Below are 24,706 nucleotides of genomic sequence, written 5' to 3'. Positions count from 1 at the left end.
CCAAACAGCATTGCAGAAACTACCAGCAGCAGGAGCCTCTTCTCCTTCTGGCAGCTGGCACCGGGGCCATCCTCAGTCCTTTCCAGCTCTCAGACACGGTGCTGTGGGCGAGCTGCAGCTGTGCCTCACAGGCACCACAAGCACTAACCCAAATGATGTGGGGCTGCTCCCACCTTTCCAGCTATTGCCTCCAGCTGCTGAATGCTGACATATCTCCACATTTCAGCAGAGGTAACTTTTGGAGATTTTCATTATAACAGAGGGGGCTAGAAAAATACTTACTCACCCTAGGAAAAACCAATCAAAACTCTCCACTACAAGGCCCACAAACCTCTGATTTGAGCTGTGCCAAAGGCATGTATTGCTCTGCAGTGGGCTAAAGACCATTCTGTCTTAATACTAAAGGGGAGGTTGCTGTAACGTACCCAGCAAGCTCTCAGGGTTTCAAAAACACAGCCCTTGACTTTATGAGAATCACAGACTCATAGAATCCACCAACTTGATGTCGCACCATTCAACACCACTCTGTGGGGCCAGCCATCCAGACAGTTTTTAACCCAGCGAAGAGTGCACCTGTCCAAGTTGTGGCTGCCAGCTTCTTCAGGAGAATGCCATGGGAAACAGTATCAAAGGCTAGCTACATCCACAGTCTTTCCCTCATCCACCTAGGCGGGCCACCTGGTCATAAAAAGATCACAATGGCTAAGCAGGACCTACCTTTCCTAAATCCATGCTGGCTGGGCTTGATCCTTTGGTTGTCCTCTATGTGTCATGAGGTTGAACTCAAGAAAATCTGATCCACAACTTTCTCTGGCACCAAGGTCAGGCTGGCAGGCCTGTAGTTCCCAGGATTCTCCTTCCAACACTTCTTGTAGGTGGGTGTCACACTGGTCAGTCTCCAGATGGGACTTTTCTGGTTAACCAGGACCGATAACAAATGATGGAGTGTTGCTTGGCAAGCTCTTCCACCTGCTCCCTCAATACCCTCAAGTGAATCCCATCTGGCCCCACACACTTGTGAGTGTTTAAATGGCACAACAAGTCACTAAATACTTCCTCCCGGATTGCACGGGGCCTATTCTGCTCCCTGTCCCTGTCTACCAGCTCAGGGAGCTGATTGCCCAGAGGATAACTGGTCTGTCTGTTAAAGGCTGAGGGAAAGAAGGCATTAAATACCTCAGCCTTTTCTTCATCCTTGGTGACAACATTACCCGCCCTGTCCAATAAATGATGGAGCTTTTTCTCATTCTGCCTCTTGTTGTTAGTGTACTTATAAAAACAATTTTTATTGCCTTTCACAGCAGTGGCCAGATTGAGTTCTGGCTGAGCTTTTTTGCCTAATAATTTTTTTCTATATGACCTAATGACATCCTTGTGCTCTTCCTGAGTTGCCTGCTCCTTCTTCCAGTCTCTCTTTCTTCCTGACTTCCAGTGAAAGCTCCCTGCTCAGCCAGGCCAGTCTTTTTCCAGCACATGGGGATGGCCTGCTCCTGCACCGTTAAGACTTCCTTCTTAAAGTACGTCTAACCCTGCTGGACCCCTCAGTTATTAACTACTGTTTCCTAAGGGCCTCTCTTAACCAGCGTCCTGAACTATCATTTCATGGTTCTGTGGTTGAAAGCTGTCTTGAGTACAGTATGTCCCCCCAGCCCTTCTTTGTTTGTAAACAGATCTAGTGGGGCACCACCCTGATAGGCTTAATTAGCAGTTGTGTCAGGAAGTTCTCTTCCACACACTCCAGGAACCTCCTAGACTGCCTCTTCTCCTCTGTGTGGAGTTTCCAGCAGACATCTGGCAAGTTAAAACCTCCCACAAGAACATGGGCCAACGATAGTGGAACAGCAGCCAGGCGCTTATCGAATAGTTCATGCTGCCTCATCCTGGTTGGGTGGTCTGTAACAGACTCCCACCAGGATTTTTGCCTTGCTGGCTTTCCCCCCTGGTTCTCACCCACAGGTACTCAACCATATCATCACTATCCTTGGCTCTGCACAGGATAAACACTCCCTAATGTACCTATCCACCCTGCTGCTCCTGCTTCCTCGCCTGTCCCTTCTGGAAGAGATCGTAACCATCACTGCAGCACTCCAGTCACAGCACATTTCTGTGAGGGAGACTGTCATGGCTTTCCTGCAGCACAATGACTTCCAGCTCCTCCTCTTGGTCACTGACACTGCGTGCATTGATGTAGAAGCACTTCAGCTGGGCTATCGATTCCACTCCCAGCACTGGCACGCTGCCTCTAGGCCCATCTCTAGTGAGCCCGGTCTTATCTCCCTCCCTCTTCCAAGCTAGTTTAAAGCCCTCTCAAATCAACACTACCAACCCATGGGCTAGAACCCTTTGCCCCCTTTTGGCCAGGTGAACCCCACCTGTCTCCAGCAAGCCTGGTGCCATATCAACCAACCCACAATTGAAAAAGCCAAAATTCTACCAACGGTACAAGTCTTTAAGCCATGTTGATCAGGTGGGTTCTCCTGTTACTTCTACAGCCAACTGGCAATGACAAAGGTCACTATCATAGCAAACCTTAGAAAAACATCCAAAATCTCTCTGGCAACACTGTCTGGCTTTATTCACTGCAAATTTGATTTACCAATATTTATCAGCCACTAATAAAGCTGTCTTAATCTGCATATAATTCTTATCAAATTCCAGGCTGGCAGAAAAAAAGACAGCACTAATTTGCAAGGAAAGTAGCAGTTTGAGTCATTAAACAAAAGAAAAACTGTCCATGCTCAGAAAACCATTAGGATAAGTCACCCAGGTTAGGTGTGTGTCTGATAATAATGATGGCTGTTCCTAAGGCACAAACAGAATAGGCAATAGAAGTTGATACCAGCTCAGCTTAACCTGTATGACAGATCCACTAAAATTTTTTTAAGCAGTTCATAGACATTCCTATATCTACACATATGTCACTCAGAAAATATTAGCAGGAAGTGTCTTTAAGAACGGCAAAGATCTGTTATCCAGATTATGGAAAAACAGGTGCTTTTATATCCATTAATTTTAGCACAGTTTTTAGAAATGTCATTTTGAAATGTCTTTATTTTAAATTATTGCCAAACCTCAGAAATCTGCCTTCCATCAGTTGGATGAAAGTTTGGCAGTATTTTTCATTTCTCGGGATATATTAAACACTAGGATTTGCACTGCTGAGATCAAATGTTCTTACAAGCTACACGATAAAATACCCCAGATACTCTGGTATGTTACCAACAAGTGACTTTTCTTGGTGGAGCAGCAGGAAGTCAGGCTGCTGTCTCCATGGAAGATGCTGCTGGCAGCTCCTGCTCGACTGCCACCAGCTCCTCAAGTGCTTTCCTCCATCACTCCCTGAGAGCTGCAGCTGTCACCTTTCTTGAAAAGCCGCTTTGAGCAGCTCAAAGGCACAGGAGCTACATTAGCAGTCAACCGTGTTAATGGATCTGTCTGGGGGACAAGGGGAACAGGTTGAGTAGGTTTTGGGTTTGTGCATTTGCAAAGGAAGGTTGCAGGCATGTGAGTCTGGCTGGCTGATCTCCTGTGGTGTTCTGGAATGGAGCTGCATGCTCATGCAAACTGCAAAGCAAGGCAGAAATCTACTGCAACTTACCACTCGTACGGATTGCCACGTCAGTGCTGCCAGAGCTTGTATTTCAGCTTTTCAACATGCAGAATAAGGTTTTCAAGAGCCTCTACTCACAGGGACAAACACTGAGGAGAGGTCAAGACCAACCAACCTCTTGGACCAGCAACAGAAGCCAACAACTTTAAGAGAGTGGTTTGAAGTGATAACATTGTTCTCACATTTCAGGGTGCCCTGAACATCTGAAAGCTTTTTGGAAACCCAAGTCCTGAGGTTTCCCGCTGTTCCCCCTTCTGTGTACTGTTTGATCAAATCTATCTTACTTATTTTGCTTAAGAGTAAACCATGCACAATACAAAACACTGACACAGTTTATAGGCAAAATAAATATTTTATTGGTTTAATATACACTTTTTAAAAGAAATCAGCCCTTGTGTGTCTTCCTAACACAATTTAAAATTTTATAAACTTTTTCATATGATATTGTGATATTTGAAATTATTTTTGATTTAAGACCTTGACACAGTGTAAAGAGTTTTAGTAGATGGAAATGGCAAAGGAGTAAAGAGAGTTCAAGCACAGCCAAAAGGGATATTATATATCCACTAAATGTCTATTTGACCACATAAAAACTCCAATGACTTCCAATTTGCTCCATTGGAACAATCGGATATTCACCAGGCTGACTGAAAATACACTCAGTGAGGGATGGAGAAGGAAAAGAGATTTTTTCCCTTTTCCCCATAATATAAGCAAGGTCATTCATGCATTCCAAGTTGCAAATCCTAATTGCTTTCAGAAGATAGTATTTTTATTGCATTTTGGTTAATATGAAGCAGAAGAGAACTTCCCTTGGTATGACTACAAGTAGCCAACACCAAAAAAAAACCACCCCAGTGCTTAAATAAGGCACTTTCCTATAGAGGGATGAGCAAACAGTAAGGAAGCAAATAAAATTAGTTAAAAGTTGTCTTCTACACAAAGATAAGGCTTTCAGTGTCAGAACTTTAAGTAGTTTTAAGAGTAACCTCATGTCATTCTACCACTCTGCTAATAGTAACCGCCCCAAGAATTAACAGCAATTTTTACAACAGGATTGTTTCCTTCTTTTGAAGTGGCACTAAGTAACAGCAGTGGAAACCATTATTGGTTATTTCAAGCTCTTAAAGTGGATCAGTTATTGCACATATTGCACACACATTGACCTCATAGAGGTCAGTGTTTTGGGAGGGGTTGTTGAGGGGTTTTTTTTTCTATTTTTTAAAAAAAGAGCTAGGTTGAATGTATACGTGTTACTTATAAATTGGTTACGTCTGGAAATCTTCAAGTTTCATGATGCATCTTTAGACAAAGAAATTAGCTACATAAAAATTTACAACAGGGACATACAAATAAATACAAAACCTTTCAGAGTGACACAATTTTGATGATGCTTTAAGGAAAGTAATGTTAAAGTGTCTGAGTCCTTACAGGCGAACTCAAGGAAAGGTCCACATCGGAGAACCAACCGCCGAACACAGTAGCCCATCTCAGCAGCTTTAACACCTCCTGGAGCAAAACCAACTTGACACTTTCACCAGTGGGTGCTGCCCAAAGCAGAATCCCACAGCACTTCTGACTACATCCAACCTTACAGAAAAAAAAGGAAGATGAAGACCTAATTTAGATTTTGGAAGTCTGTTTGTTAAGTATGTATTTTGATATTATTCATATCTAAGGCAAGCAAACTACAGAAATCCTCTTGCATGATGCATTCACATAAAAAGTCATCACAGAGCACACTGAAACTAAAAATCAAGGGCCACTCTATGAAACCTGACAGTAGAATGGGCCAAACTACAAACCAGCTGATTTTCCAAATCTATCCAGGATTATCAGTATTCTCTGTATTTAATGAACTTCAATTTTGATCGCTTATATTTCATGATGAAAGTGAAAACAAAGCAAGGTTTAAGTTAGCAATGATGTTCTATACAATTAAAATAGAAATAAAATCTGGTTCTTGCAGATCCCCAAAGATTACCTGTAGTACCAGTTTCATGGCTGTGTATCTTGTTTTGCAGTTGCAGCTCTGCTTTGGGGTGATACAGCTGCTAATAATCCACTTACTATTTCTCGTCTTATTTCACCAACAATAGATTCCTTGATCTGAAAGGGATCAGCCAAAGTTTTAAGGTCAGTAAGTTACATAACCAATGGATAAAACTAAATGATATTGCAGATAAGTCTGACACTACCAACATATGAAAACATGCACCACCAAAAAGTCAACTTTCAAAACTGTGAATGGAAAAAGATTAGAAGAATGGAAAAATAACTGTAAGTAATTTTGAAGTTCTTGCAAATTGTACAAATGGAAACCAAACTAGTTCTATTTTTCCAGATGGTAAATATATTCATGGTTTACACTTAGGATATCTGGTTTTATGCTAAGAAAAAAATATGTTTCAACTATGCAAAGTTCTGAAAAAACCATTTCAGGATATATACATCAAAAGCATCCCAAATGCACTACTTTTGGACAAGTTTTTATAAAAAAAGAAGGCAGGACTGATCTCCTTCACAAATGGGTTACACAGTAGAACGGGTCGAAGTCCATGAACATGAGCTGTTGTTTTCATAGAATTCAAAAGGAGACGAATCCTAGTTGCATACTTTCAGCAGGAAAGACAGAGAGCTTCAGCAGTTGCTCATATCATCAATGGGTCACTGGCATGTGATCTACACCAGCAAAGGCCATTTTTCACAGGATTGTGACAAAGCATTTACCCATTAAGTTTTATATAAAACACACCTAGGAGTTTCTAGTAGCAGGCATGTGAGTGTGGCTGAGGCTACAGCGAAAGAAGACCAGAGCACTGATGGCTACAGTAAGGGAAACAAAGGAGAAAAAGAGGCAAAACAGTTCTACAAGAGCGTATTATGCTGGAAAGGAGCAGGGCCTGACAACGAAAAACAATATGGGCTTCTTGCAAGTACAAGAAATCTTTGGCACCAACTTATTTTTTTGGATGGTCTTCAGGAGGGACAAGTCACATGTGGTTCCAAGGACAGAGGAGGACAACAACTGTGAGAGGGTGCAGGGGGGTAAGAGCCAGAGGCTGGTCCAGGGTCACACACAGAAGCACTCAGCAGCCCAGTTAAGCAACACATTTTTCTTTTTCATATAAGTCTCCCCTTTTCCTGGTGCGTCAAAAGGATTAAGCAACAACGTCAGAAGGGTGGCAGCAGCATTAGCAACAGGTTATTTATCCCTTGTTCTCTTTGGCAGGCAATTCAATCCCTAAGCCATTAGTGGCAAAGTTCCTCGTTTCATTACTACTTTGCATCAAGCAGAAATTCAGAGACTATATTATTGGGAAACAAGTTTCCAGTTGGGTTGTTTGCTGATTAACAGACAAAAGAAAAGCCATTGTGTAATAGGCCACAGCTGAAAGTCCAGAGGATGTCTATGCTAATGCACACACTGATGTACAGAACTTTAGAACCACTGCCAGATTAGTAAGGGCTTTGGGATTTAGAAATGTAGGCATAGAACCTGCACACAGCACCCCAACTGTCCAGCAGGCCTAGGAGAGCCCCCAGTGCTCTCGCCACCTTTCTTCAGTATCCCATGGGGTGGGTGTGCAAGCATGCTAAAAAAGAGTAATTCTGTACCCTTCTTTCAACAGATGGACAAAAATAAATGCCACTTTCTGAAAAAAGCTGATAAAAGCTTCCCAAATTAGCAAGTAAATGGTCTAGTATGACAGACAGTCTTGTAACAAAGCAGAGACTGGAAGCAAAGCAGCTCCTGTTCTATTCTCAGCTCTTCCAACAACTTCTGTCTTGACCTTGATTATTTGAGCCCTCTGCTTCTCACCTTCCTGTCTGGACGACAACAAGGCCACCCTCCACTGCCTCTTTTCACAGCCTCTGCTTCCTCCCCCCTCCAGACTCAGCAAGGTCACTCCTGTGTGGCAAGCACAGCACTGACTCCTGCAGTGACTCAGTACCACGCGTGTGAGGGGACCAGTGGCCAATATTTGCCTTTTTCATTATAAATTATTTAGGGCAAAGTGCACCTTCTATTTGCTCTGCAGAGGGCACAGCCTGCTGCCAAGGCTTCCTCTGTTCAAAAGACAGAAAAGCAGTCAATGAATGCTCCATCAATTATTTTTAGCAAGTGAATGAAAAATTGATCATTTGAAAAACGGGAGAAAGCACCCATTTATGGTACATTTACTACATTGATACAACACCAAGACTCAATATTGCACTGAAAACACAGTATCATATTAATAGATTTACAACAGTAAACCAATAATCCTTTTCCCTATAAAAGAATTACTATTGCTGCAATATTATGTCGCTGCTAAATAAAGAACTGATTGAGTGAAGTGTACCACTGCGGCAAATCTGGAGCTTAGTGTTCTTCACCTACTAATGAAAAAGGGGAATGAGGCTTTTCACAGTGCTTATATTTCTGATCTTGAAGTATACCTTTTCTATAATTAAAAGAATTGTTTCTTACTCTATTTTCTTCCTGTGCCACTTCTTCACGGCAGCAGCTGGTGAGTTTTTATGCTCAAGATAGTAAAACGAGGAACCCAACACCTGCACACATGAACAACCTACAGACATTTTGAGGGATGTTGAGCTAACATGGATTTGAATGGAAAATGGAAAGGGGAAGATTCTCTGCCAGACCATCTCTGTCCCATAAAGACTCATTACAGCCTCTTAAAGCAGATGTCGACAGGAAAATCATACATTTCCTCAAAGTTTAATTTCATTAAATGTCATTTATAATGAAGAACTGCTAGCAAAATCAAAACTTCCATTGCCCTTAGGCAGAAAGATCTTTAAACTATCACATCTTTTAAACTGGAGAAGGGCAGAGTGAGAGGGCCTGGTGGCATTCCGTGACTTACACAAGTCAAGCAGTAAGTACTTCATGTGATAATCCTGTGGAGGTCAGGCTGTATTTCATCAAGAGAGCTACTGTTTGGTATTTTAACACTTCATGCTGTTGAATGTTTTCCCGTGGGAGTTAGTCCATTAATGCTAGAAGTTAACACCATGGGTTTTTTTCATGGAGCAAATAGTTACAGATCGAAGTTCACACGCATTACAGCCCACCCAGGCATATCACACCCACTGCCTGGCTTTTCTCTCCCCAACACAAGGTCACGCAGCTACAGAGAATGGGAGGAATAAGCAAGGGTTTAATATTTCTGAGTGCACACATCAAGAATGCATCCTACCAGATTTCTTTCTTTTGACAATGGAACTGGAATTCCTCTGCTAACAACAGGGCCATTTAAGCAAGGCATATTTCAATTTATGTTCTGTTCTAGCTCTTATGAAATAATAAAGATTTTCCTGATACGTGTTTAAAAGCATGTTCTGGCTCTGCAAAATCTACCAGGTGCTTTGAGCCAATGTATCTCCACTCTGACCTGCAGAACTCCTCATGCTGAGAACCTTGAGTTGATCTGGAACCCACTGCCAGTGAAGTTAAACTGAGGGACAATCTCTCTGTGTGCTCAAATATTCACTGAGTGAGTCAAGCTCAGTTGTTTGCTGACTACTCATCTTTGAATAGTAGCCTCTCAGTTCAGTGTGGATTCTTTCAGCACTACAATGTCCTCAGTGCCGCACAACCCAAATAACAATCTCTGTGCAAAGAGTACATATCTTTATTTGCTATCAATTAATGAAACTAAAGATGAACTTTCACAGAGGCTAACCTCAGAAAAAATATTGACGGAAGTAATTCTGTCCTTTGACTCCAGATTTTTTTGTCTCTGCTGCTTTTGCAGTACATTTGAATTACAGTTCTCCTTTCTATCTCGGTTTCTCCTTCAGCAACCGTCCACCATGACACCGCTGCCTTAACACATGGATTTTTACAGACAGCCTGGATACAAATGCCACATCCTGGCTTCACTGCAGAATCAGCACCACAGTGATAATATCTCATGTGCAAGTCTTCTGATGAGTGGCATGCATCTCATCCATTTCAAAGACAAAGCTAAGGTAAAGCTGGTTCCAATTATCCACAGCCTCAACACAGGCAGACGTGGAAGGTACCACAGAATTACAGCCTGACCTGTTGTACGTTTCTAAGCATGACATCTTACCTCGTCTTTAGTGGTCTATGGCAGAGCATACAAAAACTTCAAGGGACAGGCTAAAGACTAAGGTTCCAATGACCCTCAGCTAAAGGCTAAGTGGTCCCTCTCTGTGGAAGAGGAGGGAATAAAATCCACAAGTTCTCAACTCCCATTTCTGTATTCAGAGCAGAGTTTGCTCCACTTTTTCACAGGCACTTCTTTTCAGAACAAGTAGTTTCTTTGGCTTCCTTTCCCCATTTACATAACTTGCCAGTGAGCTTTGCTGTCACGCCACTAACAAAACACGTAGCTTTAGTCCTGTTTCTTAACCTGGCCCACAGGAAAAAAAACCAAGCACTCCTCACTTTCATTGACTACCAATAAAACTAGCCCAATAGGATTGGTCCAAGACCACTCTTAAACTCTGAAATAACTTCCCACCTGCCTTCAGCTTGTTTCACTTACATTCCTATAGTCCTTAGTGGTTGGCCTAGAGGGACTGGGAAAGTGTGCTTAACATTTACTACAGTGTTGTTTCAGAAACATTATTTCACCCCTCAAATTAACTCCAGTTTGGCATTTTAGCAAGCAAACATGACAGAAATTCTCACTTGGGATCTGGAATACTGCTGCTTAACCAAGTAGTAGAGATGGCAAGTTCTTTCCCAGCCATACTTAGCTATTAATTTACATGCTAACCACTATCACTGGGAAAACATCTCCTGCTTTGCACATAAATACAGCTGTGGCTTCAACACCTATGGACATGTTCTCAGCTTTCAGACACAGCACAGCAACAGAATGGTGCCTTGGCTGGAGAGGGAAGAGAAAACCTTGGAGGACAGGAGTTACAGCCAGCCTTGTCTTTAGGTTTCAGTAAACTCAGCTCAAACATCCCAGATGTCAGCCCCTCCGTCCTCACCTCTCGTATAACTTGTTGCAGCTCCTCCTGCTCCACTGCTTTGTGGATTTCATCAGCTGAAGGCATGAGAGGGACTTTTTCAAGTTTGTGCTCCACCTCTGGCTTGGAGTCTGCAAGCTCCTCAGAGCTTTCCACCTGCTGTCCAGCTCTTACTGGTGGAGTTGGTGTTAAGGCAACAGAGGCTCTGTACAACTTCTTGCTTTGACTCTTAGCTTTTCTACCTGTGTGACCAGAGCACACTGAAGAGGAATCCGAGTTTCCATGGGAGAATACGGACTCTGTACCCTCTGCTGGGAGAGTTTCCAGTCCAAGCTCTCCCAGTCCTAAACCCAGTTCAGACTTCAGAAATGACTGCTCTCGAATAAGCTCAGAGACCTAAGGATTCAGAAAAGAAACAGTCCCAAATAAGCATACAAAAAAGTCACATACAGACACAACTATGTTTTCTTGCTATTTATTTAATCACTTTAATTCCCTCCATGTAACAAATACAGCTATAAAACAAATATGTACTTTGCCTTTATGACCGCAACAAAGAGGATCATAAAAAGGAATGTGCCTTTTTGAAAGCCAACATAAATAAAAATTGTGGCACTTCCCCAAGCCACCAACTTTTGCAATATGGATACATCTTGCCAGAGCCATTGACAGAGACACACGTAAGGGCTTGATGTTTGTTTGTTTGTTCTTTCCTTTCTGCAGTTTTTGAACTACTTGTTTTCAGTAGCAGAAAATGCACAGAAATATAAGAAATAATTTTCCCTAGAAAATTCATGAGGTAGTATCACCATTTGTATCAACTAAATGAAAAAAACCTCACTTTTATATATTCCTCTTAAAAGCTAACAAGACTCTAGTTATTTACACCTATAGTTAAATTTGCTTAAGGAAAATTGCAGCTGTTTTCAACAAAGCCCTTTAAAGGAGTAAAGTATTCCTAAAATTATGTGTCAAATTAATCTCCTGGAATCTTTTTTTAAAGTAAAGCCTTCCTGGTTTTTTTCATCAGTAAAACAGAGTACACAACAATTACTTACTGGTTCAATGACGTTTAATGGAGAAGGACATGACAGATTATCAGCACTCCTGCTTCCATACATACCCTGAAAAATTAAGTCAAGTTAATACACTTAGGACTTTTTTAGAGCTCTCAGAAGCTAGTATATAAATATGCTGTATCTCAGACAACTTTCTGTTAAACCAGAAAGTTGGAAACAGGAAGTGGAGCTGGTTGGAGAAAGTTTATTTCAGTCATTTTTAAAGCTGGCCCTCTTCTATAAAAGGATTTACAAATAAAAAGATATTTATGTGGTTCAAAGAACTCAAGTTTGGCTTGAGATCACAGTAACACCATATTTTCCTGTTCTCGGGTTTCAATTTTTTTCCCATGACAAAATACTGAAGAGGAAGATGTGGCCTGTGCTGCTTCTACAGAAGAGGACTGGCTAAGAAAGAGAAATGAAACCCAGGAAGAACATATGATACTTTTCATCTTTTTTTCTTTTGTTTGGCTGATGACAGAACTGCAGCAGAAAAAAGAGGAACAGTCTTCCACTGAGTGAAAAATAAGAGAAAGTATATTGCCATGCCACCAATAAACACAGACAAATGCCTTTTATCCCCCTTCTCATGCTTTTGGGGAGTATTTGTGGGAGCAGAGCTTCTCCCACTGTTTGTCAGGGAGCCATGTGTTCATCTGAAGGAGCTACGAAAGGCAATGGAGATAAAAACTGATGACAATGGGATTTTCTGATTTTGGGTTTTGGTTTTTTGTTTGTTTTGGTTGGTTTTTTTTTTTTTTTTTTGCCATGGATTGGCAGAGCTAGAGAGAAAGTACACTCCATTTCTTGGGAGAGAAACACTGTGAATTTCTCATCTCTCTGTCTCCATTCCCCAAGAAAATTAGTGTGGAAAAACTCCAAAAAGCCCATCATCATCCTCCAAGGATTTTAGACATGAGCACTAGCTACCAAGACTGTGAGATCTCAGGGTAATGAAGAGGAAAAAGAAGAAAGCACTGACAGAAGAGGTCTATCTTTTTCAGCCCAAGAACCCCAGAAGGTATGTATTAGTATGTATTAACACCAAAAAAGTCACACACCTTTTCCCCAAGATGAAATACTGACAGAAAATGAGAAAATATGACCCCTGATAATACACATGGCATCATTAGATTCCCAAGATTCCATCCCACTCTAAGAGTTTTAACAGTTATAAGTTATTATTTGCCCCTGCTCATTGCAGGAGTGTTGGACTAGATGATCTTTAAAGGTCCCTTCCAACCCAAACTATTCTATGATTCTGCGACGAACATTGAGAAAACACACAGTGTTGTTGCAAAACTAATACTTACGATGTGTGTCTGAGGTCTGTAAGGTGAAGACATGTGCAGACTTCTGAGCTGGTCCTCCAAGGCAAGCAGACGTTCTTCCAACTGCATCTCCAACTCCTGTAGCTCCATGCGGACAGACTTCCTCAGGCTCTGCAGCTGATCAGCTTCGTATCTACAGCAAGGCGATCACATGAAGAACAAAAGCATTCACTGCACTCAGCTGCAAAGAGGTGACTGAGCAGTGCCACAGGGAAAGGACTTCATACAAGGGAATTCAAAGTGGAACACAGATAATTCACAGAAAAATTAGCTGAATGACTATATGGAACCGAAGTCTTTTTCCATTTATAGAAGATATATGTGACTCCATAGAAAAAACAAAACAACATAGTGTATCACAGAATATTCTCCAAAAATTTTAGCTTTAAATGCAGAAGAAATCAGTATTTCTACATATATCTAATCAAATGCAATTTCAAACTGATAAAAACAAGCACCATGGAGTAATGCAGTAATCACATGTTACCTCTCCTGTGTGGTTATAGAATCCCCAGCACTCACAGCTACATTTTGGCCAGGAACACAGTCTAAGGCAGCCAATTGATTTCAAACATTTTTACTTTTAAAGTGATAGGCCAAGACCTGATTCAACTGAACTAATTATATATTCAGTTTTAAAAAATGTTCCAGATCTGCTGCTACTGCAACTCCTGGTGAGCACAAACACACAGAGCCAGAATACGAATGCCATCTGAAGCCTGCTGAGTAGCCACTGAAAGTTGGAAAAGCATCTGAATGCTACTGTGTTCATTCTTTATTTGCATCTACAAAGATGGGAGTGATCTAAAATGAAAATCTTTACAACTTTTTCCCCTGCAATATCCTCTGTTCAAGTATCCTATGATAAAAGCCCTTAAAAACTGCAGCTGCAGAATCACTTCAGAGAAAGGATGCAGAAAAAAAATTAATTAGCGAGAAATAGGGATTGGAAGCAACAAAGAATAAAAAACTCTAGAATGAAGATGTATAAAGAAAAGAGTAAATAAGATTTTGGCAAAAACTCAGCTCCAACCCTGTTCAAATTCAAACTAATAGACTTCTTGCTGATTTCAAGGGCAGCAATGCATTTTCTCATATGCCAGAGTATTTTATCTTTTTTTTTTAAAAAAACCCCCATCATTTTACCTTTCCTCCTCTGTCATGTGCTGATAAACTGTGGTCTGTTGACGCAACATAGTCAATTCCAAATCCATCATTTGGGTTCTGAATAAATTTAGATTTCTCCTCACCACTTGTAGCTCCTGGAAAGTATTCTGGGGAAATAAAAACATAATAATGAATTACATGGGAAACAAAGGAAGTTTGGATCCTGTAACCACATTTGCCCAGATGTGCCCTTTGAGTTAATAGCACCTCAGCAACTTCAGCATATGATGGAAGCTGCATTTTGTGCATTCACAGTGACTCAAGAAAACAGCATTTTCAGCTGTATCATACAAGCAAACACATGAAAGGGTTTCTATGTATTTAGATTAATTCCTTTTTAACGTTATTTGCAGGCAGCTCTCTCTTGAGAGCAAAGACAAGGAACTGCCCAAAGTTAGCACAATCTGTGACACATTTAGGAGGTTCTTTTGTGTTTTATTTTGACTCAGTACCACTGCATAAACAGGGTCACTTACTTCATAGAGAGGTAGAATGGATGATCTCTGAGGAGTGTAACCAGTGGCAGCAGAAAGATCCTGACCCCTCATCACTGGGTACTAAGGGGAAGAAACAAACAATTTGAAATGGGAAAGTCATCCTCTCGAATGCAGACACTCCAAAAGCAGCCACTGTTAAAACACAACCTTTCTGGCATTGAGATTTCTGCAATCCATGGAAATACTGTGTTACAAAAAGACAACCTCACAAAATGGCAGCACCATTTCTTTACTGACACACGCGCGCCAAAGCTCAGCAACGCAAGTGTGCTGCCCGTGAAAAGCCACATTAATCCTGTCTGACAGAGTGAGTAGAAATAAAAACTAAGTGGTCTAAATTGTCAACTTAGTAGTCTCAATTGTCTCCACTAAGGATAAAAAGAACAACTCCAAAACCAGAACTGAGCAAATTAAACTGTGTTCCATTTTGAAATCATGATTATAGTCAAATTTGTCATGGAATTTTCTTTAGTTCTTAGTTTGGGGAATTTTTGTTCATTTTGGTTTTTAATCTCACTACATTGCCTACATCCAAAGACCCCAGCTTGCTAATGAACTCTCATGAAAACAAGATTGTTGAAGAATATCTATTTGCATGTTGCAACAACATACGGAGCAAACAGATAAAATCCAGGGGTTTGTTACATGTACAGACACAGCACAGCAAAGAACAGTGGAAACAGCAAGAGTGTTTACCTTCTCAAACGCAAAAACCACAGCTTGTCCAATATAATTTTGAAAGAATTCAAAGGACTATTGATACGCTGTGGAAAATTTGAAGCATATTCATTCATATAGAAAAGTTTTGCTCAAACATGATCATAGCAAGAGGATGTGTTTATTTTTCCTCTGCCAGCTTTCTCTGTTCCCTGTTTTATCAGCAACTTACCTACTCCTTCTTAAATCCTTCTTAAAATCAGAATCATATATTTAATAGCTCAACTTTTTCTTTAGTCATTGAGTATGCTATGTGCCAAACTCGATCTCTACTGTAGGAAAAAGCAGGGAATACATTTTCATACCAACCTCTGCCATGACAATGACCAGGCCCCAAAATGAAACTAGTTCAGACAAAATATGCTGGAAGAAGAACAAGTGGGCTAAATGTTATTATCCCCTCCAATGCCCCTTTTTTTTTTTTGACTGGACCAGCCTGAGTTCTGGATGTAACACAGAAGTTTCTTTTTCAGCAGGTTTAGTTAGCATGGTATGTGCGGTAGAAGTACTGAACACACTGTAAACTTAGACAGATCAAGGCTGCAATTGGTACACATGAGAGAATTCTCCAAAGAAGGTTAAGTTCTGCAAACACTTTCTCCCAGGCACACCATGAGTACCACCTTGAGCAATGGTTGACTTACAACACAGGTGACCACAGCCCTCTGCTGCAGAGCTGGTCACAGTACCAAATCTTGCTCTGAGGAGCCAGGCGAGCTGATATAACCAAAGGAAGCCTGGACTCACCTCTAACTTTGGACAAGTGGCAAAGTTAACAAAATAACAGGGGCCCGAAAAAGCCCACTATAGCCTACCACCTGCACTGTGGTGCAGCCAGGTGCATGTTTGCTCTTGGGTTAAACACACAGAAATTTTATGTCTATAACTGAATAGTACTCATGTATTCATACATGAATGAGCAGAGTCTGTAACTGCTTTGCCCACGCAGCCTCCTGCAGGAGCTTGCAGGATCCTAAGTTGGATCACTACCTAAGAAAACAGCAGAACCAGGATGGCAGAGGAGAGACAGCTGGCAATCAGGAGAGGAGGAGCACAAGGTGCGGCAGAAATTGGTAAAATTTATGTGCTTGTGTTCTCAAGCATTTCTTCTCTAAGTAATGAGATGGACAAAATTTCACATGCTCTGACAAAATCAATTCGTAATAAAAGACTGATGGTATCAAGAACATGTTGACTAGCTCCAGAGTTGTAAGTGAAAAAGATTGGCATGAAACAGCACAGAAACACACAGAGATCAATCACTGACATCATTATTGAAGCTTTGCGACTTGTAAGGAAAAAAATACATTTTTATCAGCTGGATGAGAAGTATGTCAAAGACAAGAAAAATCAAAGGACTGACTAGACCATTCTGTGATTCTGTAAATATGAATTTTTGAATCTAAAGTGAATGATTCTTATCTTAAAATAACAGCTGACAAAGAGTACAGTGTTCCTCCCTCCCATCCAAGAATATCCATTAAAGCTAAAAAATAAAAAATATTGAAAAAAAAAATCAGTCTGGGTCAACTGCAACAAGAAAATATTAAATGCAAAAATAGTGGAGCACTGAAAAGATGATCACAGAATCACAGAATATCTTGACTAGGAAGGGACCCACAAGGGTCATCAAAGTCCATCTCCTGGGCCTGCACAGGACCATCCCAAGAGTCATACCATGTGCCTGAGAGCATTTTCCAAATGCTTCTTGAACTCTGTCAGGCTTGGGGCTGTGACCACTTCCCTGAGGAGCCTGTTCCAGTGGCCAACCACACTCTGGGTGAAAAATGTTTTCCTAACCTAAAAATTCCACCTTCAAACACTTTAAATTTGCCTCTTTAAATGGAAGCTCCCAAAACTGTAGCAAATCAGACTTGCACAAAAAGTCCTTTTTTCCTGATCTGTTAAACTACACAAAGGAATATTCAGGTTATCACCTTGGTTTGTTAAGGATAAAATATGGAGCCTCTTTGCCCAGGGGCAAAATTTGGCTTCTTCTTACCTGTGAGAGGTTCTGCAGAGAGTTTCTGATGTCATGTAGGACCCTGCGTAGCTGCATCTCCACAGTGGAGGGTGGGTTCGTGGCAAGAGGACGATGAGGAACGCCATGCCTTGGAAAGAAGGGACAGCTGAAGGGGGGAAGCATGGTACTGAAGGAAGCGCCGGAGATGCTTGGGACACTGTGGGTGCTGAGCGTCCTCATGTGCTCACACAGCGGCCTGTCCTGCCACTCACTGGGGAGGGAATGGAGGGAGCACGTGGACTGGGACATGGCTGCTGGTGTGTGCAGGGGGCAGCTCTGTAGCCTGGTGGGACTGAGCTCCTCAGACAGCTGGCTGGGCCCAGCCTGGGGCACCTCTTTCTTGGAGGACGAAGGCACAATAAACAGTGTGGATTTGCACACAGGATGGCTGGAGGCTGCCTCATCCTCACTTCTGTCATTCTCAGACGCTGCTTTCTCATCCTCCTCCACTTGTGTGTACTTGTAGGTGAAGGAAGGAGGACTGCAGAGAGTCTCTTTTCCTGGAGTTAACTGAACATTCACAGAGGACACCACTTTCACTGGACTCAGCAATGCAGTTGGGAGAGACTGAGACCGCCTTAGAGGATAGCCCGATTCAGCAAACCAGAGTCTCTGCTTCCTCAGAAGATCTTTCGACTTAAGCAGAGTGCACCTGGCCTTGGAGTCAGGTGAGCTGATGATCCTCATCTCAGCTCTCTGCAAGGCAACGTGAACTCTGTCCACAGATGATGGGGAGGAGCCACCATCTTCCAGAGACTGCATCGACTTGAGGATATGATGCGTGTGGTACTGAGGAAACTCAAAGACACTGCCTTCCTCCAGCAGGTCTGATTCTTTTTGCTCACTGGAAACATCTTCCTCTTTAGAGCTGACCTCTCCTTGGACTGTCTCTGATATATGAGATGACTTGCTTTCTTGTCCTTGATTCTGTTCAGTTTTATAGTCACTAATTTTTCTATCTTCACTCCTTCTTCTATCAGAAGATGCCCCTACCTTTCGTCTCTCTACCTGAGAGATAATATCCTCTTCATCATCATCATAATCCTCCTCCTCATCATCATCTTCCTCCTCCTCCTCCTCAAACTTATCAAAACAGGGCAGTTCCTTGGCTATCGGTGTCTTCTGTTCCTCACTGTGTGATGTCACAGTTGTTTCACTGTCACAGCTGTCAGCACTGCTTCCCATGCCCTGCAAAGACTCCTGAACCTAGGAAAGATGAGACAGCAAAGGAGTGAATGTACTGAAGACTCAACTACTGCCTTCTCTGGAGTCAGGCTAAGAGTACAAGAACACATTCATTGGGTATTGGGGTGGCGAGCAGAAGGAATAATGCACTTAGTGTGCAAGAAAAACAGTGAAGGAGAGCAAAGAAACCATGGTATCAGATACATTAGAAGTACAATTAAATATGGCACCAAAAGGAGACCTTTATTTTTCTAGAGAGAAAGCTCTTCACATATTCCTCTTATTTGACAAAAAATTCTATATTGTAAGAAGAACAGAAGTGGCAGAAGAGCAAGAGCAAATAGAGTAAAATGCTAGTATTTTAGGTAGTGATGACAAATGGATAGCTGGGTCATGGTACAAAGCATCTCCCATTTATAAAGGTTCACAGCACTGAAATGAAGGGTAGCATTAGGGAGTGTATACAGAGAAGTGAGGAGAACTGAAGACTGTAGTGAAACTGTGTTCCAGGACAACACTAAGAATGGGAAAGCCAGTCTGCCCATAAACTCAGTCTGTTTTTAGTTAAAGAATTGTTGAAGGCTGAGAATCTCACATTAGGATGTTAATTTCAGCCGAAGACCACATCCAGTACTATTAGCCCATCCTTCCTTTCTCCTGATACTTTTTCCCCCTTTTCATTCTAAATCAGAGTTTAAACCAGAGCACAGATATATGAGGGAGTTGATTTAATAGGTAACAAATGACAGGAAAAGCATCTAAGAGAAAGGAAAAAAGAAGAGATCTATGCATTGCAAAGCATATTCTTGAAGCTGGCCTAACTGCTGCATTTACAAGTGGACAAGACATTTTCCTAAGAGTATGTTGTATAAAGTACACTCTTGGAAGTTTACCATAGTTGATGCATGAACTAAAAGTTTTCCCATCTCTAATTTCTGCAGCTCTTGCTGCCATTAGGATATTAATTATTAGTTCCTTCTAAAGAGATTACTTATGACGTTTGTCAGGCAATAGCTCCTTCTCCAACCATCTAGAAGATTTCAGCCATGAAGGTCATCTTCACAAGTACTTAACACTGCACTCACTGGCACAGCCACAAACTATTATGGAAGACTCTGCAGGTTCAGATATTTTTCAAGTTAAAGGTATTAAAAGAATAAAAGATTATAATGCCTAGGTGAAAATCATGTGGGCTACATGTGTGTCTATCTGTGTCCTAATGCTCCATCACATTGTTCAATTATGAGTAAAGCATAAGAACTTGGATGGAGAACTCTGGCTTCTTTAGAAACATGAAGCTCCCCTGCAGAATATCCCATCTCAATGTCAAAATCTCCCTCAGAAATCTTAATTTTGGAAGTCAGAGACGAAAGGCAATATGGTTAAAATTTTGAGTTCTCTCCTGAGTTTCAGAGGAAGGCTATGGGTGCTGGAGTCAATAATTTAACAGTAGATGGCACTAAATTCCCATACCTTTAAGAAACAATATATACTCCTCTGTATCCCCTTCATCTTTTCACAGGTTCTCTTCACTAGCTGCCAAGTTCTCATTTCCCCTAGCTGCATCATTCACCCGTGCTTTCTGAATTGAGCTCAGCACTTGGTCTGAATAAAGCAGTGAAGGTGGCAGAGAAGAGCCTAGCAACTCCGTGGCACAAACCTCGTGCAGTCTTAATCTACCTTTTCAAAACAGCCTAACAGAAAAAACTCCTGCCTTTACAGCCAACACAGATAAACTCCATCAATATTCCAGTGAAGGGGCACTTAGCTGCAACATGCTTTTAATGGGCTCTTAATCAGGTTGCAACCAACACAAAGACCAGGAGTGACCAACTCTCCTTCTAACATGCCTGTCAACTTCAGTGCATTTGCAGTTTAGTAGAGAGCTGAACAAGTATGTCAGATGCTTATGCTCTTTGCAGGGACTCAGGATCATTTTTCCCTTTATTCACTTTCTTGCTCTTGGAAAGCATTAAGCTGATGTTTAAGGGAGACAAAGACTAACCCTGTCTTGGCTTTTATTTTATTTCAACTCAGTTGAAAAACTACTAAATAGGAAAGTCCAGAATACCAGTACCAAAATGAAAAAGCAACATTGATGGATGGAGAGGGTGAAAAATCTCTTCTTAGTAATTGCCCAACAGCTTTTAAAATGCTTGGTGTGCCACAAGGGAGAAACATATGGTAGCATAAGAAACAGTTCAGCAGATACAAACTATAGAAATGAAATTGCTGGAGGTGCCCAGAATCCCATCTATTCCTTTGGGCTGTGGTCTAGGTCCCAGAAATAGCTGGCCTTGAGGACAGGATCCCACTCAAGGCTTTTCTCTGTCCGACTGACAGGGCAATCAAATCATGACTATTACTGTGTGAATGTTTTAGGAGAACCAGGAGAACAGCTCTCCAAAATATCAGATACAATGCTGTGCAAGCTTGTGTATTGAGCAGACACCTAAACACCATGCTGGAGCAGAAGCTTTCCTTAAGACATGAGGTCTCTGGTCAGCATCACAGCAATTTCTGGAACCAAGATCAAAGAAACTGGAACAAGAAAGAGCATGGAAACTCAGGATCAACTAAAATTAGTCTATCTTCACAGCAAAGGTAGTGTGAAATTGTTTTTATTTTCTGTCTGTTGTGAATTTAAAAAAAATAAAAGAAAAATATGTAGGGCGTGGGGGAGAGAAGAAAAAAGAGAGTGGGAAAGGAAAAATGACAAAAAAAAAAAAAGAAATTATCAGCAGAATAGCTATAATCTTTCAAGACCTTAATCTCTACCCACTACTGAGAGGAATCAACTACCAGACCGCGAGAAAAGATACACCAGAAAGAACAAACAGGACGTATTGAACTTAGAACTTATTCCAGTCCCAAGTATACCCAGATTAACCTACCAGAAAGGCTTTAAAATATGAACAAAGTCTGTAAAGGACTCGGCAGGTCCAGCTCTGAAAAGTATAATTTTATAGGATCTAGACTGACAGTCACAGTAGCAGACAAACATCAACATCCCTCCTATTGTCCCCTACCGTTTCACACTAATCAGGAGTATTTGAACCACAGGATGAGAGCCTTACCTGAAGCTGATTGAATGGAGAAGAATCTGTAGAGTCCTCAGCAAAGCCACTGCTGTCAGAGTGCTGACTTGCTGTCCGTAAAAGCTGATCTGTTTAAAACAACCAAAACCCAATCATAATTACTTTACAAATCACAGCCTTTCAAGACCAATCACATTCAACACATGCTTTCCTTTTACATCAAAATAACATTAAGCGGGTAATACAATTGCTTTTCAAGCTCCACTTTGAACAAAACAGAGAAACAACTTGTTTTTTTTCAAGCAAAGTCTCTCTCACACAAAGACCTATTTGTGAAACTTCAAGCAACAGTGGAAGAGAAACCATCTTTTACATTTTTCCTTCCTGTGCTGTGGAAAAAAACCTCTGCAGATATTGCCACCATTGGAGTTTTCCTTTCACAAAACTACCTCACTGGTTAATTCACATGCAGGCTAGGGGAAGAGTTGTTTTGTGTTGAAAAGTACAGATTTGACACCTCTCCTGATCACGGAGATACTGAAGATTACTGGTCTCCTACCAGCCTACACCACCCCATACACCCAAAGGAACAGCATCACGTGGGCAGAGGGCCATGTGGAGGACTCTGCCAGTGGCTGAGAGGGTCCACTGCTGGTTTAGTGGACAAATGCAGAACATCCTTTAAGCATCAATGGGCAATCTGCCAAAGCACATTCCCAGTGCCCATTTATACACGAAAGATAAGATCCTCCTGCTTGTTCCTTTCTACTCGCATTAGGTAAGCATGAAAATAGCCTAAAGAGGCTCTAAAACCCTAAGTGCTTCCCAGGAGTGATTTCCTCTGGTGCAAGCACTGCATTTGCTAAGCAGCTTTGCAGGGAGATCTCAGCAAGCTCTGCAATACACTATTGCATGTATACTGTTCCTAACTGGACACAGGAAGCACCCACCAAGTGCAAGGTTTACCTTACGGCACCAGAAACATTTTACTCAGCCTGAGGTAGGCAACAACCTTATCTCACCTTTAGGCCTCAGTAGAAGTATAAAAGCTTGGAGATGGGAAGCAACTACAGTGGCCTGTAGCCCCCAGACCCCTGTCACCTCCTCCTCTCGAGCCTTAGGCAAGAGCTTGCTGCTGTCTTCTTGAAGGCTCAATGCAGAATTTTGCCCCACTTAAATGTCATCGTATAATTAATCGCAGTTCACATCTCAATGCATTGGCATGCATTATGAAAACTGTTTTGAAACAGTTGGATATTCAGAACTAATTTCTTTAGTACTTATTTTGAGAAACATTTTACTAACACAGAAATAAGTAAGAGCCTGCAGAGTCTGTGAACACCAGCAGAGGCAAACTGCCCACTAAGCTTCTCTATCAGTGATGTCACACAGCTTTTAGGGAGTGCCTTTCAAATTGTGCTGCTGTGCTGTTATCATGGTAGCCACAATATCCTGCGATGACAAACAACTTTTCTACCTCAAGACAGACATCCCCACCCAACTCCCAGTAAAGACAATGGAAATTACTTCCCTGAGAACTGGATCTTATTAACTGCCCAATTCAATTAATACAGCTGAACAGCTTGTCACCACAGCTGAGGCTGGGGGGGAAGCTGTTACCTTCTTCAAGGTGAACAGTTACCTACTTTTGTTGCCAGACATTTTGGACTCCCCTCTTTTCCTATCTGGTGAATTTTAATTTAAGAGAAAAAACCACTACTGGGGAAAGCCTTAACCTCTGTTAGGCAAGAGATCCCCACTAGCTCAGATAAAGCAATTCACCAGAGCACGTGCTGGCATCTGTTTTCATGCACATGAAGATCACTACTGCTCAATAGAATATTGACCTGCCCTTCTATTGCCTTCTCAGTCAGTACTTCCTTTTCAGCTATAGAAAGGAAAATGACACCTATATGTTTTCTCAAATCAATTCTTGGTCTTCTCAGAGACACAGTACTGAAGTTAAAATCAGTCTTCTAGGTAATTTTCTATAGCATTGGTTATTTAGGCACATGCTTTGACAGCCTTACAGGACAGATACTGCCAGTCAAGGGATCAGCCCAGAGCAGTCATTCACACTGGCCTCATTTATCCATGGCAAGTGACCGGCACAATATGAACAGATTCAAACTGCCTTGGTTCCACCTCAGGATACATCCCCTTAATACAGTCATCCCTTGCTTTCTGTGCAACAGAGCTGCCAGGATTTTTTTAACATTTTAAAGCAAACCAGAAAAGACATGTTTTCTGAGTAGTCATCTGCTCCCACACCTTAACCTTGTCTTTTGCAAGTTCTTAGGGTTCTCCACAACACCACTATGATGTAAATGCAGTAAAAACTTATAAAGAACTGGAATATCTACTGAATCAGCAGTGAAATGACCAGGTTTGGTTCTGTAAAGACTGGAAACACCAACTAGTACGCTGGGATATACTGCTACGTAATGGTATCCTCCCTCCTTGACAACTACTGACCCAGCTATACAGCCTGCTCTATAGCACCTGGATATCTGTCAGATTCCAGCAAACAAGGGGAAAATATGAAAACATTTTTTAAAAAGCTAAAGAGCTATATTTGGCTCTTGATTAAAGATCATCCTTTGCCCTGTGTAACCCCAGCAAGGCAATTGTACCTTCTGCAAAAAGGTACCACTGCACAACACCAACTCTGCCACCCAAAAGTACTGTCAACACCACACAGAGGAAATCTGAACTACTGGGAGGAGGCCAGGGGCAGGATAATAAGGAAAGTGTGGGAGAAGGAACCAGCCACAACAAACAAAACCAGCTGGAACAATCAAACTCCCATCCCAGTTTAACAGAGTACAGATTAAAATGCCTCTTGGATGGTTTTTTAAGCTATATAAAAAAAAAAAAAATCAAAGTATATTTAGGTACTGGATACATGTCAAAAAATGTGTGTATTCATAAATAAACTAAATAAACTGAAAAAGTTCTAAACAAAGAACACATGATGAAGAAACAAGTCTGTGGTTTGCAAAATGTGAGAGCAGATTCATCAGAGCATCCCTATCAGGGAAATGATTAGTTCATCTACTGTAACATAATAATCAGCTACCAGTGGACTGTCAGTCTCACCTCTTCTGCATCACTCAA

General features: G+C 41.5%; 1 protein-coding gene across 2 annotated transcripts in view; it reads right to left on the bottom strand.

The window, feature by feature from the left end:
* Window positions 1–3,942: 3,942 nt before the first annotated feature.
* ITPRID2 (ITPR interacting domain containing 2) overlaps window positions 3,943–24,706 on the bottom strand; it is a 40,199-nt gene continuing 19,435 nt past the window's right edge. For both annotated transcript variants that reach the window (XM_042040548.1, XM_042040549.1), the window contains 9 exons: window positions 21,629–21,717; window positions 17,346–18,572; window positions 14,606–14,686; window positions 14,109–14,236; window positions 12,945–13,095; window positions 11,629–11,694; window positions 10,592–10,966; window positions 5,595–5,719; window positions 3,943–5,200 (listed from right to left, as the gene is read on the bottom strand). In XM_042040548.1, the coding sequence (XP_041896482.1) occupies window positions 5,609–5,719; window positions 10,592–10,966; window positions 11,629–11,694; window positions 12,945–13,095; window positions 14,109–14,236; window positions 14,606–14,686; window positions 17,346–18,572; window positions 21,629–21,717 (2,228 nt within the window). In that variant the 3' untranslated portion in view covers window positions 3,943–5,200; window positions 5,595–5,608. The remainder of the gene's footprint in view (window positions 5,201–5,594; window positions 5,720–10,591; window positions 10,967–11,628; window positions 11,695–12,944; window positions 13,096–14,108; window positions 14,237–14,605; window positions 14,687–17,345; window positions 18,573–21,628; window positions 21,718–24,706) is intronic.

The sequence above is a fragment of the Corvus kubaryi genome, unplaced genomic scaffold (genome assembly GCF_017639235.1).
Source record: "Corvus kubaryi isolate FWS band 111438036 unplaced genomic scaffold, C.kubaryi_AGA036_p1.0 37396, whole genome shotgun sequence".
Classification (NCBI taxonomy): Eukaryota; Metazoa; Chordata; class Aves; order Passeriformes; family Corvidae; genus Corvus; species Corvus kubaryi.
This window is presented reverse-complemented; position numbering and strand designations above follow the sequence as displayed.